Here is a 23,711-nt window from a genome sequence, read left to right as displayed (position 1 = left end):
GTTTGACCCCAAACGTCTGAGCAGCATTTATTTAGCCACAGAAAATGATTTACAGTATATACAGCGCATATTTACTGTTGATATCACGATACATACAGAGCAAATCAGGGGGGTTTTCCAATTCTGTTTTAGTCTCTGTAGGAAATTCCTGATTTCTTAAAGCAGCTACAAAAACAAAAAAGAAAAAGAAAAATTTAGTTCTTCCAGCAGAGTCCTGCTGCTGATTCTTTGTGGCCGGGTTGGAGGTTCCTTCACATGGGGTTCGGTCGAGAAGGAGCGTGTGGCGGCCGCCTGTGTGAGAGGATCATGAACATAAACACCTCTGGTTAGTTTCTGGTTCTGTTGAAAAGCAAACCTCACTGGAGAGAAAGCGTTCACACCGAGATCTTCTCTTAACGTCTGGGAGCCGCGTCTGGACAAAAATCATAATAATAATAATAATAATAATAATTTCAAATGATCGACATCACCAACAGGATTAATGACCTGCTGGGGCTGGAAGTGTGAGAAATAATCTGAAATGTTTCATGATTTACAGCCAAAACTAGAACTCAGTGGAAGAAAACAGAAAACTACCACTTAGAATATTAGTCGAAATGCAACAAGACGATCAAAACGGATGTACAGCAGAAGGAATAATTAGTCATTTACTCACAACCCCGGGAAGTTTCAAACTTATAACTTTCTCTGCAAGTAAAAAAATGCAGTTTTCTCATTCATTTATTTTTTAGTGATGAGCTCCAGGTTGGAAAGCCTCCTTATTGACTGACATAAAAAGAAATCATATTTGGTGAATAATTGTTGGTTTTTTTTTATTATTTATTATGGTTGCAAAGGAGCTGCACAGTGCTGCAGTTGGTAGAGCTGTTGCCTTGCAGCAAGAAGATTGTGGGTTCGATTCCCGGCCCAGGGTCTTTCTGCGTGGAGTTTGCATGTTCTCCCTGTGCATGGTGGGTTCTCTCCGGGTTCTCCACGCATCCTTTAGTTTACACAGTAAATGTTTTGGTTTGTAAAAGGGGGGCAGCGACTTCTATTTCTGCTTCTTACTTAAGTCACTGCTGTTTCGTTTCTGATCCCAGATTTCCTGCATCTTTCCCGAGTGCGTTTGCTCCATCACAGAGGAAATGTTTCAGTTCTGCTTCCAGGTTTGCACCATGCAAATGTTTAATGAGCGTGTGCTCACATCATCTCGAGTGAAAAACAGAAGCATGCGGCCAGAAGAAGCACCAACCACCAGAGCGTTTGGTCTCGATTTGGTGTTTTTATTCATAAACGTAAAGTCGACGTTTCTCAGATTTATCTAACAAATGGCTTTGTGCTCTGATGAAATTTCAAAGACCTTGTGACACTTTTTCCATTGACGGTAAGCTTTGTGGAAACTCACAGGCACAGGACACTCTTACATCAACATCTGTGTAGTTATTAGTGTTACATAAGACGCCAGCACTTCCCTTCTGGTTTCCATCTCTGATTTAGGTTTGCGTTTCCCACAGAGGAAGAAACACTAAACCTAACAGGAGTGTATTATATATATATATACATATATATATATAATATAAAAAAAACTACTTGGTAAGAAGCTGAATGTTATAAATCAGCTTAAGTGAAGAAAAAAATTGATGAGAATAATTATTTTTGTTAAATGCTGATATCTATTGAGGTGTTTAGTGTGTCATTATTACAGATTATTACATTAGCAAGTGTTCAACTCTCTAACGTAATATATACATTAAAAAAACGTACATTATATGCCACTTATAGATGGATTTTTATTACAAAGTTTCTGAGGAAGGCTTAAAATTTGTCATCAAATTGATATATTTTCATTTTGCCTTCATGTCGTCGTTGAAAGGAAGAAAAGAAAAAAGTATCTACACAAAAATGCCTCTGAAAAGCACAGACCTAAGAGTTTGTAATCACAGAGTAGAAACTATTTTTAGTAGAACATTTCTGCTTGCAAGTGACAGAAAAGTGTAAACAGGGTCAGAGAGACCAGATGGAGCAAAAACAAAAAGAAGGAGAACAAAATGACGTTTGAGGGAGATTCTAGTCGAGCAGGGAGGGCTCTGAAGGACGGATGATGGTGGGTCTGTTGGGTGCAGCCGGCGGTCTTCTGCTGCAGGAGAAAATGGTGGAAGAGAGGAAAAGGGAAGGGGGAAAAAAATAAAAAATAAATAAATAAATAAGAACATGCAAGGAGAAAATGTTACCATTTAGCCATGCAGCGAAGCACCAAAAACAACCTTCTCCCGAAAAAAACCCCCGGCAACACAGAATGGCAGATATGTCATGCGTGCAGACTCGTGGGGCTTCCTGGGCCCGTTACCATGGCAACAGGGTCACCTATTGTGTCCGTGTAGACGCAGACGGAAAAGCCAGGCATGTAATGGGTTTGAATTCTAGTCGGGGTTACTGACCCTGAAGCACAAATGGTGGCGACGTTCCCGTGCTTTAAAAGCCTTAAAAGCTTTTAAAGTTTTAAAACGGTGTTCAGGTGTGTGTTTGCTAACCAGCTCAGTCTGAAAGCGCATCTGACTGAGTCCCAGCTGGACCCAGACTGATTAGAAGCTGTCTGTGCTACATTTCTACCAGCTCATCTTACATTTATGTTGATCTACAAGGAAGATTTTCTCAGAAATTTTTAATTTGAATTATTCGCTATGAGATTAATCTGAAAGGAGAGCCCAGATCTTACGGCCTTATCCAGATGTTTACATGATGCACAGTAGAATATGAATATAAAGAGCCTTAAAATTGCATCATTGTTCATTATTTTACTCGATGATGCTAATTTTACATTTTTGGAGACGGTAGTCTGGCTGTTTTTATGACCGACATTCAGTGCCATGTGTTAAAAAATGTATTAGAGTGAACTTCCTGAAATATTTCAGCATGGTGGAACAAGGTCAGGTGAAATAATTATTGTATTGGTAATCATTTATCGTGATAAATTTCGTACCATGACAAGAGTTTTGATTTACTGTTGTCACGATGAATTTCAATGAATGAGGTTTGAAACCCCACAAACTGTCCACGCTGTTAGAAATGTTGTTACTACTTTCCGTTTGAGAGTCAATAAGTATCAATCGATTTGAAAATATGATTAAATGCCGTTACTGCGTGCAGCCTAGTGATAGAAACTACGCTTATAAATTACAAATGGAACATTTTTCAATTCCAGCGTGTGTGCTCGTGATGATATGATTGTTGTGTCCCTAAAAAAAAGTAGCAATAAATTCCTCTTATTGTCACTTTTATCAATAGTATCACAAAATATTTCCCACATTTACATTTGCACCAAGAAAGAAAACAGAAGAGAAGCAGTGGGCCTCCAACTGCCAAACATTCCTCACGATATGACATAAACCTCATGATATGTCACAACAAAGCTCCAAATCACGTAAGGATGTGTGTGTGTGAGTGTGTGTGTGTGTGTGTGTGTGTTTCCATCTACCTGGGGATTCCCGGCGGCAGAGCTGGAGGCACGCGGGGCGGCCTCGAAGGAATGAGGGGCACAGCTGAGTTGGCATCATACGGCGACGGAGCGCCGGGACGAGACGGAACGGGCGGCGCTCCGAACGCCGGCGATGGATTCAGAGGAGCGGGCGGACCCGCGGTGGGGCCCCTCGCTGCCGGGGGCCGGTTAGGAGCGGCTGCGGTCGACGCGAGAGGTCGGGACCCCGCAGGAGGACTGAAACAAAGAGCCATAAAATGTTATGTTCATTATGGGTAATCTGAACAAATCTTAAAAAAATTATTTTCTTGCTGTATTTTAGAGAAAGAAGCTGCTGGTTTCATATCTGGCAGCTCATGGGCGCCCCCTGGTGGACATTATGTATTATGACAAGGCCAGTTTGCTCTGGTTTTGATTTTTAATACACACTAAAAAATCTTACAAAAATAATTTAAGAAAAAATTTTTTACACATATTTTTTTAAATTAAAACATGAACCCTTAATTTATTCAAGCTTTTTACACTTCCACTAATATTACAGTTTTAGTCATGCTCACCCAATTTTTTTTAATGTTCAAAAAATCATTCATATTTCACCCGCAGTCGACCGCCGTTATATGTGAACATGACAAAAACAAAAAATCCCAACATTTCATTACAATTTTGCACTGTGTTTGTATTTTTTTTTTGTTTTTTTGCTTCAGGCGTTGCAGCACATAGAAATAAAAACATGTTGGAACAGAGATGTGTGTTTTATGAATAGCTTAATATTTTCTAAATAAATGAATTTTTTTTTAAAGGTTTGTTTTTGTCTGATCTGGGGACTCATTCTCCACTGCAGGTGAAGTTTTGACTATTAAGTAGGTTGAAAACCGTCAAAGTTACAAGTATGAACTTTTCATGAATTCGTTTGTCCAACATTTGCCACCTTGGTTCTTTGGCGATCCAAGTGTCGTCTACGGGTGGCGGCATCGGCGTGGAGATGGTGGTGGTGCTGATGTCTCCGATGATGACGAGCGCCTCCTTCAGGGCGTGGTACATCCTCAGCATCTCGTCCCTCCGCTGCGCCTGCTCCGCTGACTCCTCCATCAGGCTGCCCTGGTCTCCAGCCGAGTACAGGTAGGCCAGCAGCTCGGAGTGGATGAAGTCCTTCGTCTAAAGCGTGAAAAATTAATAAAAAAACAAAAAAGAAAAGTAAAGTGAGGAATGTTGAGCACCTCACAAAGTTATTCTTTGGTATCCTTACCAATAAGGACGTGTTTTATTTGTCATCAGTAGCAGGAAACGATTGTGAAAACGGTTTGAAGGAAGAACCGAATAGACAGAGCGGACCATGTTAGCTCTGGATAAATCTAAAAGGTTTTTTCATCACTAAAACCATGATTTTCTCAGACGTTTATGACTTTCTTCTGGTAATAATTCATCTACTCTACTAAGAGTAAGAGTTAATTGTCATCATGTTATGACTTCATGTTAGCAATTTAAAAGAAATGTCTTAGTTTGGCCCTATTTAAATGTGTTTGTCACATTTAAACATCAAAGTCACTCAAAAACAGATTTAAACAACAAATCAGACCAACATTGGTACTTGCACTAGGAATACATTTTACGTTTCCTGCAAACCTTCAGTGGTGATGCTACGCGCTAAATGGATTAGCTGTTTTGCTGCAGAAGCTAAAGAAAAGCAAAAACACCCGTCAAAGACAAGAAATTTGCAAAAATTGTTAAGAGCTATTTTTTTTTTAAACATGTTGACAAAATACAGTTGAAAAATATTATAGCTGAATGCACTTAAAAGAGTTTTATACACTGAAATCCCAATGAATGTCTCCGGGCTTGGTCAAATTTGTGAAGTTAGAAGAAAACAGAAAACGAGTGCGTTCGGTTGTGTGTGTGTGTGTGTGTGTGTGTGTGTGTGTGACCGTTTAAAATGCACCGAGCAGAACCGGCTGGTAGCAGAAATGCTCAACTTTACATGGGGGGAAAGAAAAACGGGACGTACGTTGTTGATCATGAGGTGCATGATGGTCTTGGGCATGAGGTCCCTGATGGACTTGTTGACGATGCTGATGTACGAGTCCACCAGGTTGCGGATGGTCTCCACCTGGCGCTCCAGCTGTGGATCCATGGACACCGTGTCCCCGGGAATCATGGAGTCCTCGTTCTCGTGCTGAGGGACACCAGAAGCGGACGTCACGTGATCCACGCAGAGGAAACGTTTTCGGAAAGTCAAAATAGAGTCTCTGCTTGCAGTGTGTCTGAAAACTCAACAGGGAACATCTAGTCAGCGGTAAACTTTAGTGCACCTGGTCTTTCTCTGGGTAAACACCGGCTCTGAGGAAGGAGGCCTTCCAGCTGTCCACGTCTTCCTGGGTGTCGCAGGCCAGCTCGATCTGACGCAGGTCTTTGTACACGTTCCTGTAAACGAACAGAACCTAAACATAAAGCTTCAAATCCAACCAGTTTAACAAAAAAAGAAAAAAAAAAACAACAACAACCCCAAAGATGTCAGCACCTTTGTTCGGTGTTAAAGATGGCGAAGACGTGCTTGCTGGACATGAAGCCCTTTTCCACGTCTCTCAGCTTCAGATTGTCGAGAGGCAGCATGAACTTCTTCTCTTTCTCCTGATGAAACACTGTGTGTGACACTTTGCCAGAGGCTGACGGCTACACGCTCATTTCCTGTTTCTGCAGGTTTACCTCCTCGTCCTTGTACCAGGAGAGAGACTCGGCGGTCAGGACGAACCAGTAGTCCTTGGATCCGCCCTTCATGATGCTGATGTTGATGGTGAGCCAGCCTCTGCGGATCACCTGAACGGTCCAGAGAAACACCTGGTACTTTAAAACTCATCCTAGAAGAGGAGGCAGAATGCTACAAGCAAATGAAAATGAGAGAGTTTGGCGCTTCAGTTTGATATTTGATTTGCTATAGTGTTTCTATTCGCTGTCGTTTCTGTGTTAACATTGGTAACTTTAAATCTGCAGTACGTAACTTTTATGAGGAAATATGTTTTTTCACGTATTTGTTCAAACCGTCATGACAACGTACTATGACAGTATGCTTTGAGTCAGATAATATATGAAAAAAAAAAAATTATCAAGCTTCTCTGCCTCCTTCCTGTTGTCCTACAATCACTTATACTCTGCATGGTCAGAAACAACCAATCAGAGCAAGGAGGAGGGTCTTAACATTGTCAATCATGCTCGTGTACAGCCCGGTCACACTCTGCCATTCGCTCTCTTCTACGATACAGCCCCTTGCTCGCAGGGGAGCCTGTTATGAATGCTCAGGCTAGTTAGCATGGCAACCAATGACGATAGCTAAACGGTTTTCCTGTAACGCTAAGTTGTTTTTCCATCATTAGCATTCAGCAGCGCCTACACGAACATGATGGACAGTGCTAAGACCCTCCTCTGTGCTCTGTCTGGTTGTGTATGAACAGAAGTGGTGCATTTCTGAAGATGGTAGCAGGACCACAGAGAAAAGGAGCTCGATTCTTTCACAGATCGACTGTCTCGTGTTATTCTGTCAAAGTTTCACAGCAGTTTTAACAAATAACAAAAAAAAAACAACATTGTTTATAAAGTAACCTACTGCAGCTTTAAAGAAAAACATAAAAACGTACCACAGCAATGCAGCACTCTGACTGAAATGGTGGACTGAGTTTTACAGTACAGGAAAATGAGAGAGAATAATCATCATGGCAGTCACGGTGCAAGACATTTTAGATTGTTTTTGATGTCCAGCATAGTGTAGAGAGTTTTAAAATGTCTCTGTGCTTCTTCAATAAAACTATACTCAGCATTTCAAATTGTGGTCTGACAGCTGATTTATTTTTAGGAGTTTTTCGCAGATCAGATGATCAGAGGAAAACGACTCCGGCCTTCTGATGTAACGAGTCAGAGAGGTTTACAGATAAACCTCAAACACCTGCTGCCTGTAAATCTGCAACAATTCATCCTAGCTTTCCTGTATTTCTTTTAATTTCATCATCATCCATAAACAGATGCAGAACAACATTCTTCAAAGTTCAGAAAAGCCCACAGGAGCTTCAAGGAGAAGCTGTGATGTCACTTGTTTACACTTAAAATTCGACCCGTGAGTTCTCATAAGTGTGCGTAATTCTCACTTCCCTCTTCTCTGACAGACATGAAAAAATATTTTTCGTCACCCATGGCCTGAGTGAGCAGCGACTCCCCCCACCCACCTAAAGAGGAACTGGGGGCGAGGTGCTTACTAGAATCTCCCCTGAGCGGTTCAGAAGGAGGAAGAGAGGAACAAAGAGCCGATGGGGACCAGGAAGCAGCATGGAAAGACGAACAATAACAGTGGACAAACAAAACATGGCAATGATGTAAGGGAGATGACTTACCTGGTTGGGCATGACTCTCTTCTTGGTGGCGTTGGCCGCCGTCCTCTGCTGGGCGCTGCAGGAGAGAGACGTTCAAGAAAATCAGATCAGGTCTAAAAACTGGCAACTGTGAAGCGTTTTAGGCCCCGGTTTCTTTTCACACACTGGGAGACTCTTCCACAATCAGTCTGATCCAGTTACAAATGAAAGAATCATCAATATAAGTCCAGAATATATTTCTTTATTTACTAATATTCCATTTATTCTTTTTAAGTTATTGCATAGTTTAGCATTTGTATGGCTGGTTCAGTTGTATTTTACGACTACAGCATATTTCATCAATTATTTTATCAGTATTCGATCCCCAAAGCAATAAAAGCGTATGGATGAATGAGGGAATGTTTTATTGCTTATATATTTATTCTAAACTTTTAAAACTCAGGTACTCTATTAAGTATAAATAATGTAAACAGTCTGTATATTTCCCTCTGCAGACATCCGTTACACTTTGTGGTTTAAGCATTAATCTTGCAATGTGCAAATCTGTACTTATGCTTCAATTTCATTTTTATGTATTTTATATGCAGAAGAGCTCTTAAACCTGACAGTAATCCAACGAGATACCAGAATCATCCAAAAGCACACCTGGATTTGATTATTTATTGAAATGGCTAGAAACGGGTCGTCCAATTTTGATAAAGTAAGAAAAAATAACTAGTTTTATTTGTTGCACGGACATTTACATGTTCAAAATAGGTCAGTTGTGCGTCAACACAAATTTCTTTCAACTTTGTTAATTTAATGCGCAATTAACGCACAAGCTTCTGTACCATCTGGACCTCGGTAACGAGACTTGAACGCGATGTTCGTCTTTGTTCTGGCTGTTTCTTAGAAAGTAATCTCTGAAAACAGTTCCAGTCTCTCTGTGAACATCACTCAGTTGCGGCTGAAAGGGACAGAAACAGGATGAACCCGCGTGATCATTTTACTGTGGTAGAAAAAAAAACTAACAAAAAAACCAGCAGCAGAGCATCTTTTTACATACAGTTATTCACTACTGAAGCAACACTAGACTGCTTTGAACAAATAAAAAAACTGTAAATACAAAAGCACCAAATGATCCCAGCCTTTTGATCTACAATAAAACAAAACAGAATGTAGAACATATCATCCTGCATTTTTTTACTCTGAATCTGCAACTGAGAAGTTTTTGGACCCACGTCGTTAGAAGTGATGAATTCACTTAAAGAAAGAACGCTGGCTGAACACGGCAAAGCCTCTCAAAACATCCACCATGAGCTAAGATGCGACATCGTCCTGGAAAATTTTACAGTCGTCCACGGACCAAATCTTTCTTGACAGCCAATCAGAGCAGTCAGGCCGGACTTTAGTCCCTGATAATTATCTGCAGATCCCCATCAATCTGTATCAGAAGTTTATCTTACTTTGCGAATCCAATGAAGTCTTCATGGTTGGTGTTGATGTAGGAGAGCTCGATGTCAATCAGCAGCAGCACCTGAGAGGGAAAACACGACACGCTACATTACCTGCACAAACAGAGCATAACTACAATATCCCAGGATACTGGAAATCGTTTTGCTGCCAGCAAGTGCAAACCTGGTCTTTGGTCTTGTTGTCTCTCTCTCGGATGTGAGTGGTGACGATTCTCTCTGTCTCTTCTCTCAGTCGAGGGTAAGAATCCAACTGCAAACACCGACGTGTGTGCAGGAAGAAAAAAAAAAAAACAAACAGCTGCAGACTGACGCAAGTAATCCCAAGCTGCACATCGTGCAGATCTCCTACAGTGCCTTGTAAAGATATTCAGACATTCGTATTCCTTTACGTTTTTTCAAATTTTGTGACATTAGAACCACAATCTTCTGGACGTTTTATTGGGATTTAATGCGACGCACCAACACAAAGTAACGGATGATCGCAAAGTGGGAGGAAAACGACACAGCATTTTCAGCGGCTTGATAAATAACTTTTGTGCATGAGGTGCCGCCGCAATCGCTGCACCACTCTCGCATCAGGAGGAATCTTTGTTTAACTTGCTGTGTTTTTTTTTTGTTGTTGCTTTTATTTTTCTTAGATGTGTTTATTCCAGAACGAGTGAAAACAAAATTTTTAACCAAATGCAGTTTTGCTGCTGCAGATGAAGCTTTGTGTCCGAGAGTTTTTTTCCTCACATCTCCGGGTTCCAATTGAGTCCAGGCCAGTACCGGGGTGTAACACACACACTACTTTACGTTGATCACATAAAATCCCAATGAAGTGGATTAAAGTTTGTGTCAAGTTGGCAGAATTGGAGGTCTGAAAACCCCACAAGGCACTGCAATTACAAAGCTGCACACCCAGTATTAGTACACCTCAACATTCCCGAGCAGACGACACTTTTACAGATGGTTCAAGTAGGACCGCATGCACCAACACGTTCGCCATCAGCTTGACGTGAGTCTCAACAAATCAGTAAGTAAATCAGGGGGAAGGTGACTCAGGAAGACGGGAAGACTGAAGAGTGTGTGGGAGAGGTTCCTAAATTTGCGTATGCGGGGCGGGGTTTGATTTAAAAACGGGAAGGGGTGAGGACTGGTTAAAGAGCTGATCAGTGTGATGACGGCCTGCGTTTAAAGTCAGTCGGTCATTAAATTTATAATTGAGGGTCAACATTGAGGGGTGGTGAAAAGTGACGATCAGCAATGATGACAGTGGCTGGTTAGTCCTTGAAAAGGTTTCGATTTCTTTTGTCTTTCGCTTATCGCCTCTCACTCTTCGTTCCGCTTCTGTTCACATTTACCTTCTCCGAGCACTTCCTGATCAGGGCGACAAGCTCGGTGACGACGAGGTCTACGCATTTCAGACAGGGGTCTTTCAGCTTAATGACCTGCTTTTTCACTATGGCCTCAAAAGCCAAGTCTGGGGTGAAGAGACCTGTCCTGTGGTGAGGCATCATGGGAGTCGGAGTTTCAGTGTCAGGTAAAAAGAATGAGGTGAGCACAGCGTGGGTCAGAGTAGGACAGAAGGGAGAGAAAAAAATGGTGGAGAAAAGAATAGTTGGATGGGATATTGAGGGGAAGAAAATAGAGCATTGAAGCATGTGAAGAGAGATAAAACAGGAATTAGGTTAGCTCTGCTTCATGTTCAGGACAAAAACAAGCTGCAGGTTCTTAAATCTGCTTTACGGGACAAAAACAGCTTTTTAGTGACACTACAAGTGTAGCCAGAAACAATGAAGTGAACTTTGAGAACAGCTATCCAAGAAAACTTCAAAGAAACTAAGAGAAAGTTTGGCTGATTGGAAAGGAAACAAAGAGAAGTGATGGACAACTTAAAACTTTCCCAAAAAAAAAAAACCCCAAACAAACAGGAAGCAGCAAACCAGAGCATCCCACCAGATCAAACGCCCAAACAGGATAAAAACTCTTGTTTCAACCCAGTTCAAATGAGGCCTGCAGCTTGTTTTGCAGTGAACCAGCACAGAAACGTTTCACATCTGCCTGTGAGCACGCAGGCAGCATTCCACCGCACTGCAGTCCAGCCAGGACACCAAACCCCGTCCACAGGCCGTTATAAATGCTGTACGTGGACTGGACGGTCAAACGGGACCGAAAATCCAGCTTGAGCTCATTGGTTGACAGCTAGTAATTGACCTACCCACTAATCATGAGTTAAAAGGAAGACCGTGCAAAAAGGAAGATGCGATAGTTGTTATCTATTAAGAGGAACACCGTCTTAAAGTGGAATGTTTTATAATGCGAATGCTCCACGTGATCAGAGTTTTTATTTTATAAAAAACGTCTCTGCTTGTCTATGAAATAAGGCGGCTACTAATTGACCCCAAAATTATTTAGAAATTACTGACGGGTAGATTTAAAAAGATTTACAAAACCTCAAATTCTTCTAAACAATTTGGGTTATTTTTTTTATACAACAGCTGAAATAGATTATTTTTAAAGTGCACTCCTTTCAATACAAGGAATCAGGAAATTTTTAACTAAATTTGGGATTAAATAAAATTCAGTAGGGGAAACTCTATAAATATACACTAATTTATCTGAGTAAAAGTTTCATCTCGGCTGCTTTGACGTTATTGAACAGTGTGTTTCAAAGTGGGGGCCACTAGAGGGCGCTAGGAGGGAAGCTCAGGGGGAAAAATGTTAGAATAAAACAATTCAATCTAATAAATGTTTTAATCGTAACTATCCAATCCCTTTTTTAATTAGAAAATTTCACATGCGTCAGTCACTGTTCCAAAATATAAGTACAAATAATTACTTGAAATGTCACTTGCCAAGCTTCTCTTTCTGATTGGCTGCCAGTCAAATTCATCAAGCTGCTTTGTTCCTCACTGTCCCACACTGAGGCTCAAAAAAGCCCCCAAGAAATCACGGTCGACTAAAATTAGAAGGTATGAGGCAGTATTTATGCTAAACAAATGCAATAATTATTAAACGGTGAATAAAAGTTTGAAAAAAAAAAAAAAAAACACAAGTTGATGGTTTTTCTGTGTTTTTGTAAAGTGGGTCCTCAGCAGAAGCTGAAGCTGACTGGGTGGGGAGCCATGGCACGGAAAAGTTTGGCGAAATTAAAACAGCAACACAACGTTTTGCTGACCTTTAAGTTCATTTTATGCTATTAGTTTATTCTTGTAAAGAAAGAGAGTCCATTGGTTAAAACATGAGGAGTCAGGGTCACATTGTAGGCATTAAGTACCAGATTTTCCCCTGCAAGTTGTAGCCAAATTTAATATGATCACTGTTGTGTTTTTTTGGAGACCGTTGATCTCACGTGGAAATCTTATTTGACTCGTTTAACGTGGACTTTCAGAAGCAATTGGACTTTTTGAGGTAAATGTTTAGCTACACTTGTTGGCACCTTTCTCAATGAAGTGGGATTTTATCGATTAGTAGTTTTGTGATTTTTCACTGGCAGCGATTCCAAGGCATAAAGCCGCTACAGAGGGTGTTCTTCTCAGTCCATGAAATCAAATAAAAACGCAGCGCTGGACAGATATGGCTCCTGGCTGCACTAACTGTGCGCTGGCATGACAGTCCAACAGGCGGCCATGCAGCGATACCTTATTAGTGCATTGTCTGACTGTGTTGATGAGTTCCTGGATGACCAGGTCGATGGATTTCAGACAGGGCTCTTTCAGTTTAATGATCTGCTTTTTCACAATGGCTTCAAACGCCATGTCTGGGGTGAACAGGCCTGTCCTGAAGGACATACAGATAAGACACATCGACACAAGGACTGAAAATAAAATAAAAAATCGAAGACAGGGAAGACATGAGCAGACGAGACACTGTGGAAAAAACTAGTGAGGAGGGGGAAAAAAAAAAGAGAGAGAACCTGGAGTCAAGGCAGCCATGCAGCAGACAAACCGGAGGTTAAAAACATAAACCTCATTTCCAGAAAAGTTTCTTTTAAGGCGGCCATTTTGTCCATGTCAAAGAGTGTGACGGATGTGTTGCAGTAACAGATTATAACATTCAGCTGCATCGGTCAGAGGCGATTACTACTTTTATCCAGAAGAGGGCGCGCCTGTGCTTTTCTTGTGCTAGCTGGAATGAAAGCCTGATTGTTAAAAGGATTGTTAATGGAAATATTATCACACAATAATGGACTCAATCAGGCATGTTAATGGAATCACCATTGTTCAGTAAATGTAAATAAATGGAAGTACTTTACTTGAATAACAGAGATGCTTCTTTTTTAATATTGGTGGAAGAAAACAACTTTACAATGACACTAATAAGCATCTGAAGCTTTTCTACCGTTTGTAACAATGAAATATAGCAAAATCACTTTATTTTTACAATTGAATCTGGTAATTGGGGTTCTTTTGGCCCTCGGTAAGACGATGTTTAGAAAGCATTAGAACAGAAAAGTGCATAACATTTTAGTTATTTTCTTTAGCTTAATTTCACAATAGAAACACTTCTGTTTTGTCTCTAGTTTTCCAGTAATTCAAAGCCAAGTCGACTGACGCAAACAAAGCCTTATAAAAAAACTAAATTATACTATTTACAGATCAGAAGACTTTCTGACTTTATTAGACTTATGTGTGCTGCCACACACTCACCAAACACACAACAGCACAAAATAAATATCAGCGTATTCACCGATTAATGTTGTCGTATTTAGAAAAGATAAACTAACACACTCAAATATAGACATGCAACACAGAGATAAACATTTATCTTCCTATTTTATGTGATTTTCTGGAGACTGCTGGTCATCTCACACTATTATCTTTGATATGAGAACGTTTCGTCCAAACCGTCCGTCAGATACACCTGACAGGTGATGCTCCGCTCATCGTCTACTGTCAGAAAGTTTTGTTATGTGACTACAGTAAGTACCATCTCCCTGTAGGAAATCCCTTTTCTTATGTCCACACATTATAATCCATTATACTTCATAATATTTAGCAGGCGCATTAAGGGGTCAGAACAAAACAACTAGGTTTAAGAAAAAAATATAACAATATTTTATTATTTCTGAGCATTTAATGACTGTTTTTGTAATAAGCACAAGCTGAAAGTAGAAAGGGGCAAAATATCGACACAAAGGTGAAATGTGGCTAGAAATTGGAGAAAGAAGCAACTGACCTGAGGTCATTTCTGGCTTCAAATTACAGCTTGAAATGTCTAAATGCAATAGAGGTGAAAACAACACTAAAAAAAAAAAATCCTTTCCTTCTCTTTCCTTCTCAAAAACATAAATTGATTAGCAAATGGGAAGATTTGGGTTTACTGTGCATTGAAACCCATTTCTGGAAATGAGGTTTTAAAAAGTGATGACGAAAAGAAAACAGACAAAAAGATGAGAATCGTGTAAGATGACGGACAGCTGACAGAAGGGCAGGAACTAAAATGCGGGGTGGTTTTTTTGGCATGCTGGCTGAACTTGCCTGACTCCGTGGATGTTCTTGATGGCGTAACTGATTTCTTTGCGAAGCTCCTTCTCATCAAACTCCATCTGGGACACAAAAGCCGCGTCACTCTGTACTTGTTGTCAAAGAGCTTCTTTAGTTTTAACTGACAAGCAGGAAAAACCTTTGATGCAAAACGTTTTCATTTTTAGTCAGAAAGAAAGTCTGTCTTAAAATCCCACTGCAGTTTAGAAACACGTCAGAGAAATCTCCAAAATTACCTTCACCAGCTCGAATGGGAAACGCTCGTGAAAGATTCGGTTGATCTTCGCTCCGCCGGACAGGTTGGAGGTGTCCACCTGGTCTCCGGACCCTTCAATGCACTTCTCAAAGTCCACACCAAACTGCTGCACCATCCTACAGATTCATGCAACATCAGCTCAGCCGAAGAGTTCGAACACATTTCATTTATTCGTATCAGTTTATACGAACTGGAGCAGGGCCTTGGTCTTCCGGGTCGGGTCGTCGGGGCGGAAGTTCTTGTACTCCTCCACTTCTTTCTCCAGCGACAGCATCTGGCTCTGCAGCTTGCTGCGTAACCCCGGCAACGTGTCACGGATGTGGTTGGTGAGTTGCTGGAGGGCAAAAATAAAATTATGTGGAGACGATATTGATTTTTTTAATTTACAGGCACGTAAAATGTAAAGTCCGTCTTAATTATGTTCTCGGAAGTCAAAATTTACAAATCCCGAGTTAAGAAAAGAAGAAAAAACAAAAGGTATGCTCAGAAGGATGGTTTTGTTTTCACCAAAGGAAACCTTGAAATCTGAAATGATTGTCGGGTGTTTAACATGATGACAGCTTCTGTATTAAACTGTCTACTTGCAACTTTAATGGTTATTGTTAGGAATGTTACACTAATTACCGAGCGACAGCTGTTTGCAAAAGTTGCTAAATGTGCAAATTGATAGGAAATAAACTGTTGTTAGAGTTTGCTGATTAAAGTAATTAGATTACATATTGAAGTTCCTTTTTCAAGTTGGAACTAGGGGTTGAACCAATTAGTCGACTAGTCGACTCTAGGACGTCTCGCGAGTTTTTACATTTCATGTCGACTAGTCGCAGTCCTGTGATTGCTGGTGGTGACAGCCTGTGCTGATCTGACAGCACAGTATACGTCACAAGACACAAGAAAAATAAGTTAATACATTAGTTTAAATGATATGTAGATGGATCCATATTTGTGGTTTTACAGTGTTTTTAAAAGGAGATGGAGTTGCAGCTGCAGTCAACTACAAAACACGAGCCGTCTAAAATTCGCCCCCTTCCCGCTAAGGATGTCACTTAGCGGCTCGCGAGTGTCTTTGTCACGACGATCTAACTAATACATTATGATGTTATGTTGCTGATTAAATAAAGATCTGTGGTAATGACAGCTGCTGATTAAATAAAAGCCTGTAGTTGGTAATGACAGTGTATACTTGTCTGACATATAGCCGTGAGTTCGTGCTAAGAATGACACTTCGTGCTTAGAAGTGTCATCAGATCAGCTGTCAGAAGTGCGTTGCTATGACATCACAACGACTAGTCAACTCGACATCGACTCGACTTTTATCATGTTGACGTTGACTAGAAAATATCTTAAATCGTTCAATCTGCTGAGTCAGCAGAGCTTCCTGCCGCGCATCGGGCGGAGGAGAAGCAGGTGGTTTCGTTGAATTCAGCTGTAACCAAACGGGATCCGTTCATAACAAGTTTGGCTTGTGATGTTCCAAAAGCACCATGTAGTCAGTGTGATAATTTGACTCCTATAGTAACTATCCAGAGATCATCAGCATCAGCCGGTGTTTAGAAAAAAAAGTCAGACCCGACTTTGTGCAACAAACTTTTCCCCGCTGCTCACGAAGAATGATCTGTTTATTGCTCTTTTAATTCTCCATAATAGACTTAGTAAAAGCAGGAGAAGGGGAGTGTGTGTGTGTGTGTGTGTGTGTGTGTGTGTGGGGGGGGAGTTAATATTTGCCGTGAAAATAGCTAATAAAGCCTCCAAGTAGTTGTGAAGGGTTTTTGCGCTTACGTCACTATGACGTCACCGCGACTAGTCGACATCGACTCGACTATTATCATGATGTAGTCGACCTTAAAAAAATATGTAGTCGTTCAACCCCTAGTTGGAACGGAAGAAAGCGAAGAAACTCTGGAGCTCATTGTGTAACAGAAAGTGAAAGGCTTTACTTCAGACAGGGGCTTTTTCAGATTGGCTGCAACACAGACTGCTACAAGAGATCCCTCCTGCTCACACTATAGAGACTCTGCAGAATCTTGGATATAAATATCCACGTTCCTTTTGGGATTAACAAAATATTACTGAAAAGAACAAAGTGTACCAGAACATGGTTTGGTTGGGTGTGACGTGTCTCCCAGGCAACACTTTCAAGTCAAACAGCATGACAGCGTTTAAACCGGGCCGGGTCTGACCTGGTTAAACCGGGTCTGACCTGGTTGAGGGTCTTCTGCAGGTGCGGGGTGCCCATACGCTCGGCGATGTGTCTGTATGCGGGGTGAGACAAAAAGAACTTCCTCTCAGCCGCCAAAGCAGCGCGGATATCTTTCTTTCCATCGATGTCCTTCTGACTGCGGTTCACCACCCCGATGTAGCCTGACAAAAAAAATAAAAGCGAGATCTTCTAAGAGAGAGACTGGCGACTCTGAGAAAAATCACATGCGCAGTTACCTCTGCGAAGTGGCAGCAATTTGTTTTCCAGGATGTCTCGTGCATCCGTCCCCTCGTCCATCAGGTCCAGCTTCGTGATCACGCCAATTGTCCGCAGCCCTAAACACAAAAGTGTCACAATGGCGGTCTTAAAATTGCAGCTGAAGCTAATTTTACCTGAAAACTCCTTGTGATCATCATACATACGACATGTTGCTGCAATCCAATAAAGAACAGCTAACTCACTGATGATATCATTGTGGTTTGAAAGATAAAGAGCTAAAGATAGAACTAATTCACTCATTTTATCTCTGCTTGCTTCCCCTTGGCTACCAGGAAATCTTTTAATAATTAAATAGTTAATTAAGACCACGATCCAGCTTATTAGTGAGGCAACGAATGACAAGAGAGCAGAAGGGAGGAAGTGAGAGGAAGCAAGGAGCAAGGAGCATGTTCATTTTATTCAGTACTAAACCAAATTAAAGTTAGATTGAATGACGACAGGGTTTCTACACGTTTCACCAACTCAAATCTAAGACATTTTAAGACCCATTCGAATGGAATTTAAGACCTTTATATCCAAAGAAATGTACAAACTTCATCCAGCCAAACAACAGGAGATAAATTTGATGGATGCACAACAAAAAAAGCTAGCTAGCGAGCAAGGGTATGCTAACAATGAGTCGCAGGATATAATGCAGGTGTCTGCATGCGAGTCAAAAGTCCTAATTAATGGTCCTGCTAAGACCAAATTTAAGACCTCTGATGAACAAATTTAATGCCAACTTACTTTTTAAATTACTTTAAGACAAGTGAAGGCTCTAATTTGAATTTTTAAGGATCTGCGGATTGAAACATAACCCAGGTCTGAAGGGACGGTCTCACCTTGCGGGTCCACCTCCTTGGCGATTTTGAGAGCGTCTGAGTTTGCCAGGTCTGTGTTGGCCGGAGTGACGGCCAGGATCAGGCAGCTCTCCTTGACGATGAACTGCAGCAGCATGTCTCTGATCTGGTGCTCGATGTCCGGAGGCTGGTCGCCCACGGCTACCTTGGTCATCCCCGGCAGGTCAATCAGGGTCAGGTTCAACACTGAGCCGAGAGAAACACCAAAGGAAGGCTGAAGTCAGCCGGGGGAAGTTTAAATACGCGGAGTGACGGTTTTAATGTGTGGATTCGGTACCGTTCGGGGAGTAGACGCGGAGGTTGATGGGGACGGGGGAGATCCCTTTGTTTGACCCGGTGATCCGGTCAGTCTCTGCTTCAATCTCCATACGGACCTCCTCAAAGTCCACAAACTTGCGTCCCTTACAGTGCAGGAACTCTGCATACTCTACAGAAAGTGATGAAGGCAAAGATGACTGGCGCAAAATAAAACTGAAATCAAAGACACAAAAATGTGCAGAATAGCAGCCATTACTACAGAAAGGAAAAATTTTAAAAAATGTTTCTTTAACAATAATAAAGATAAATTACAAAAAAATAAATTAATAAATGATAAATAGTTTAAAATGAGAATGTTGTGAATTCTTATTTTGACCTAATTTGATGCAGCTCCCATGCATCTTAATACATTTTTGACAAATTAAGATCCAATATATTAGAATATTACTGAAAAAAACTATTTCATTTTTTATGATGATTATAAAAAAGACAGAACAATACATTTTATTAAATGCTCAGCCACTTCAGACAAAAAGGAAAGGAATAATCCAAATTGGTATCAGGCAACACGGTTCCTAACAATGGAACAAATTCCAACAACAAATTGATGGAACAATTTTTTTATAAATTCAGGATTTAAATTCTAGCTTACTGCTGCTATTCACATTTTGAAATAAACCCAAAGTGTTGTACAAAGACGGAGCTTTACCTGCTTTACTGTTAACCAGCTGGAGGATGAGCGGACGGCGGGTGACGATGCCGGATCCTCTGGGTAAAAAGTCTCTGTCAGACAAAAAAAAATATAGATTAAGAGTTTAGTTTCTGGAAACATAAACTAAGGAAGAACATTTACATATTGATCCTTTATTCTTAAATAGAACTGCAAGATGGAAGGATTCCTGGTTTTTTTTCTTCTGTTTTTTAGCATAGAAAGTACCTCTAGCGTAGCACCTTTGTGTTCAGCTGTGTCCCCTTTCTGGAAGAAACCATTGCTAACCTATCGCTGTCTCTAACTTGGTGAACTCTTCTTGTTTACATAGGAAGCTCCCCTGGCTCAGTGCTTCTCTGATGAGCTGCGTCTCTTTTCCTGGATGGAGTCTGTAATGAACATTTATTGTGGCGGTTGGTTCTATGGACTCTTTGTGATTCTGCATTTCTCAGACCACCATCATGGCCGCTGATCCTGCTGGAGGTTTCTTCCTGCTAAGAGTTGTTCCTTTCCACTGTCACCATCGTCTCATCTATTGCAAAATCATTGACTCAAGGCAATCTTCTGGGCTCCTTTACCTTGATGACTTTTTCCTAATTTGCATAAAAGGGTCAACAGAGTTTGACTGCACTTTATGACGTTTGGACTGAATTGCTGCTGCTGTATTTAATTTAATAATTCCATCTATGACGAAGTTTTTGTACGTTTAATTTTTGGAAAATCTTGATTTCCCCCCGCCCCACCAAAGCACTCCTTGGGTTTCCGTATTTCAGAGTGATGTCAACACACGGAGAGCCGCCATCTTGTTTTACTGATTCTGTTTATTTTGGACTCTGAATTCAGGTCAACTCTACAACAAAATACAGCGGTCAGGCTAAGATGTCTTTCTTTTTCCATTACGAGAATATGGTGAAGATACTACAAGAGTACAGTCGTAGTAATACAAGAACAAAATCATACGACTCAAACCGAAATAATATGATATTGAAATCGTAATACAACACAACACAAAAAACTGTTTTTTTCTCAAGATTTTAAAATGTTTTTTTCTGGTAAATGTTTGTCTTGATTCTGCTAATATTATGACTGCGTTCCTACTAATCATAAAAGCCACTTTTTGGAAACGTCTTCTGCCATTTGTAATTTCTCCGTTAAGAGAATAAGGCGAGAACAAAAACAGACTGAAATCGTAAATCGGTTTGACAGAAATGAGAGATTTTAGATGTAACCCATATCGCACAGTCCTAGTTTTACTGCAGTGACTGAAGTGATATGAATTATTTAATCTGGACCACATTGCTGGACTTGCTTCCGTCTTTTGAAGTGACTTTAAATGGCATTCGCTGTAAACTAACACAATCTAAAATAAAGTTGAAGCATCTGCCAGTGTTCCCTCTTCTCATCGCACACGTGCTCGTCGGAATGGAAACTTCTGCTCAATACAATCGCGATCATTTCCAGGTCAGTGCCCCCACATCTCTGCAGGCGAGGAGAATATGTCTGTTTTTCTGTCCTTCTGGTTGTCAGGTCAGCAGGGAGACTCAGCATTTTATTCAAAAGACAGCAACTAGAGCGAGTAAAATAAATAAAAAAAACAACCTTCATATATGCACTAAGGTCAATAGTGGAGGACATGCACATATATGTTCCCACTGCTCCTGAAGTTCAGCGCTGACTGAGCCGTTAAGACGTTGCACAACTTTGATTTCCATCCTGTTTCCTCAGTCACTTCTGCCACTGCAGCATAAAATGTGAACAAGACAGTTCTGCTCATGAATCATTATTCTGGTAAATCACTCAGAAATGCCTTTTATTGACTGCCATTTCTGGAAGAATGTGAATGAGTGATCTATTTCACCTTACAAAGGTTAAATAACAAGAAGTGAGTCATGTGTACAGTTTGGTTTAGTCAGATAAGATCAAAACTCCAGGTTATAGAATGACCCACTCAAAGTCAAGACTTAAATCCAAATGAAAATCCAATCTGATTGAGCTATTTTGCAAAAAAAAATAAAAAATAATTTGTTAAATCTTTCAGGTCCAACACTAGAAAGGGAAGACAAAAAACATGCAGCTGTAGTTGCAACTAAATGTAGGTCTATAAATCAGTGACTCAGGGCGACTGAATACAAATGCACCCCACACTTTTCAGATTTTTATTTGTATATTATACTATCATACTTAGCAACCATTAACTAAATTGTGTGCCACAGAAAACACTAGTGAAGAAATGTGGACAACTCAAAGGGTTAAGGTCGAACGTCTTTGCGAGGTTCTGTCAATTACAAATGAGGAGAACAGCTTATTTGGACCGGTGAGAAACCAAGAGTCACTCATTTAAAAACTAAAACACAGCAGTCAAAAGCCTGCAGTGCGTCCCTGCATGATTACCGAACATGGGAACAGCTAGCAGCTTTGTGGGCGTCTGGTACCCAGTGTGTCATGTACGCATGACGGTGCAGCTGGTGACATGACTGACGACCCGGGCGCAGACACATCAATGCCTCCACTGTCTCCCTGTGTGGCTGCTGCGGGGCTCAGAAACAAAAGGCGACAGGAAAAAAAAAAAAAAACCGCGGAGACGTGGCCGTCCAGTCTACTTTCACTCTCACACGCACTGCAGTTTGGCTGAGGTTAAGAAAAACTATGCGGATGCACCAATCTTCAGCAGATTTAAAGCAATTAAATCCTATTTTAAACACGTTTTTTTAACCATTTCTACCAATTTCTCCAACTATGTCCACAAAAAAGGGATTTATTTATTTTATTTTATTTAAAAGTCACAATTGATGTTTGGGTTTGTCAGGATTTCCTTAATCAGCCCCGCACATAAACACAAGATTATGCAAAGGGTGAAGCTCCTGTTTCAATTCCTGTGTGGCTGAATGATAAGCTATTATATCTGCCAATGACCTCTGGAAATCTACAAACTGACCTTTTTCTGCCACACCCTTAAGATTCAAACCGTGACCTATGTGACGTGAGGTCTGTGTTTACAGCCAGGCAATCTTACGATAAAGCAGGCTTCGTGAATGTTTGACAAGACATGGCTGATAGGAGGCCCTGCTGACAGCACTAGATTAGTCATACACTCACAGTCACTTTTTCACCTGCTTTTAGTGCCTGATTAAAGTGCATTTTGATGTATTTTACACTAATTTTACAGAATTTATGTCGCCTGTCAAACATCTGTGTTTTATGCGTAAGCTACGTAGGAACGGGCTGTGAATAGCTCAAGAATGGAAAGAATCAGTTTTGAGGGGAAAAACGTTACAAACTGGGAGGAACCGACACACTGGGCGCCGAAACAACCGCTTAGCTGGCGAGTTTTTTGTTGTTATTGTTTTTACAGCAAGTGTTTATGAGATACTAATAGTAGCTAAACTCGGTCTAAAAGCAAAGAGATAAAATGGAAGAGCAGACACGGGCTGTACAACCTTCCAACGAAATTCTCCAACACGGAGCTTTTCCCCGCGCTCTGCCCGCCGACCACCGCTATCTGCGGCAGGTCCAAGTTGCAGCTCTGGCCGATGGAGCTGAAGGCGTCCTGCAGCTTGTTGATGAGGGGAATGAGGTCCTCCATCCCCCGGTTTCCCATATCGGTGCCTCGGTGAGCCCTGCGGGCTTTATCCCAGACACCTCGCTAGTCAAATTATGGTTCGCTCTTCCAAAGGGAGGGGGAAAAAAGTTTCCAAATGGCTCAGCAGCCTGCCACTGCTTCTTTTTGAAAGTCTGTCTTCTACTTCTTTTTATTTATTAAGGAAAAAAGACGTGAAAGGCTAAATCCAGTGAACTTGTCAGCGAGTTAACGGGTCAGTGTATAATAGAAGTAACTGGCTTCCAGGGAAAACTTCTGTCATCATCCGGTCAGGCGACACCCAGCCTCCACCGGAGGTCGAAGCCCCGCCTTTCAGGTCTGCTCGTCCAATCATTGGTCAGATTGAGCGTCTGTCATCGGGTACGTAGACTCACGCACGTCCATGTTTTAATTTAGTAATTGGACGTTTCAGGACTTGAACTTCAAAAGGAAGAGCATTATTTTATTATCGCTTCAAAAAAATATAAACGATTTTAGACAGTGAATGAAGTCAACAGTCAAACACACGGGTGTTTTTGATTTTTTTTTGAATTATTATTTTGATATTTGTAACTACTTTGTTATTCTATTTATTAATTTGGTGACATTTTTTACCATTTGCACTGATTTATTTATTTATTAGATTTTTTTTAAATTATATGAGCTATCTGGAAATGTGTTATATTTCTATTTCTGATCTGATACTTATGACAGAAAGATGTGGATATCTCAAGCTAAAAGATCTAATAAGAATAAATAACAGTTTGTATTCAATATTTATTTTTAACAAGATATAAGGACATTCAGAATACCCAAAATGTTTATTTAGACTTGGCAGAATTTTATTACAAGTATCTGCTTTGACACT

The 23,711-nt window shown here is 40.8% G+C and overlaps 1 protein-coding gene across 5 annotated transcripts; it reads right to left on the bottom strand.

Annotated features, from left to right (window-relative positions):
* Positions 1-23,139, bottom strand: dnm2b (dynamin 2b). 5 transcript variants are annotated; one of them, XM_044114474.1, is made up of 20 exons: positions 22,704-23,137; positions 19,267-19,340; positions 18,577-18,726; positions 18,282-18,485; positions 17,418-17,516; positions 17,182-17,342; positions 15,176-15,318; positions 14,965-15,100; positions 14,723-14,790; positions 12,884-13,022; positions 9,424-9,510; positions 9,252-9,322; positions 7,828-7,882; positions 6,155-6,265; positions 5,970-6,079; positions 5,761-5,872; positions 5,457-5,624; positions 4,383-4,609; positions 3,455-3,691; positions 1-291 (listed from the first exon to the last, which is right to left on the bottom strand). In XM_044114474.1, exons 1-20 carry the CDS (start codon positions 22,862-22,864, stop codon positions 252-254), a joined length of 2,553 nt encoding a protein of 850 aa, XP_043970409.1. In that variant the 5' UTR covers positions 22,865-23,137; the 3' UTR covers positions 1-251. The 5 variants fall into 5 exon arrangements, with proteins under 5 accessions (XP_043970409.1, XP_043970408.1, XP_043970407.1 ...); XM_044114473.1 differs by lacking the exons at positions 1-291; positions 12,884-13,022 and adding exons at positions 836-2,113; positions 10,604-10,742 and having other exon boundaries at positions 22,704-23,139; XM_044114472.1 differs by lacking the exons at positions 1-291; positions 12,884-13,022 and adding exons at positions 841-2,116; positions 10,604-10,742.
* Positions 23,140-23,711: the final 572 nt, after the last annotated feature.

Source organism: Gambusia affinis, linkage group LG04 (assembly GCF_019740435.1).
Source record: "Gambusia affinis linkage group LG04, SWU_Gaff_1.0, whole genome shotgun sequence".
NCBI classification, from domain to species: Eukaryota; Metazoa; Chordata; class Actinopteri; order Cyprinodontiformes; family Poeciliidae; genus Gambusia; species Gambusia affinis.
The sequence above is the reverse complement of the archived record's forward strand: the minus strand, read 5'-3'. Positions and strand labels throughout refer to the sequence as shown.

Bases quoted from the DNA above. Each gene is read 5' to 3' on its own strand.
- dnm2b (XM_044114472.1), bottom strand. From the start codon at position 22,864: ATGGGAAACCGGGGGATGGAGGACCTCATTCCCCTCATCAACAAGCTG. The intron at 17,517-18,281 runs GTGAGACCGTCC...TTTTGTGTTTAG, and splicing joins CAAGGAGGTGGACCCGCAAG to GGCTGCGGACAATTGGCGTG. The intron at 5,873-5,969 runs GTGCTGACATCT...GTTCGTTTACAG, and splicing joins ATCTTTAACACCGAACAAAG to GAACGTGTACAAAGACCTGC.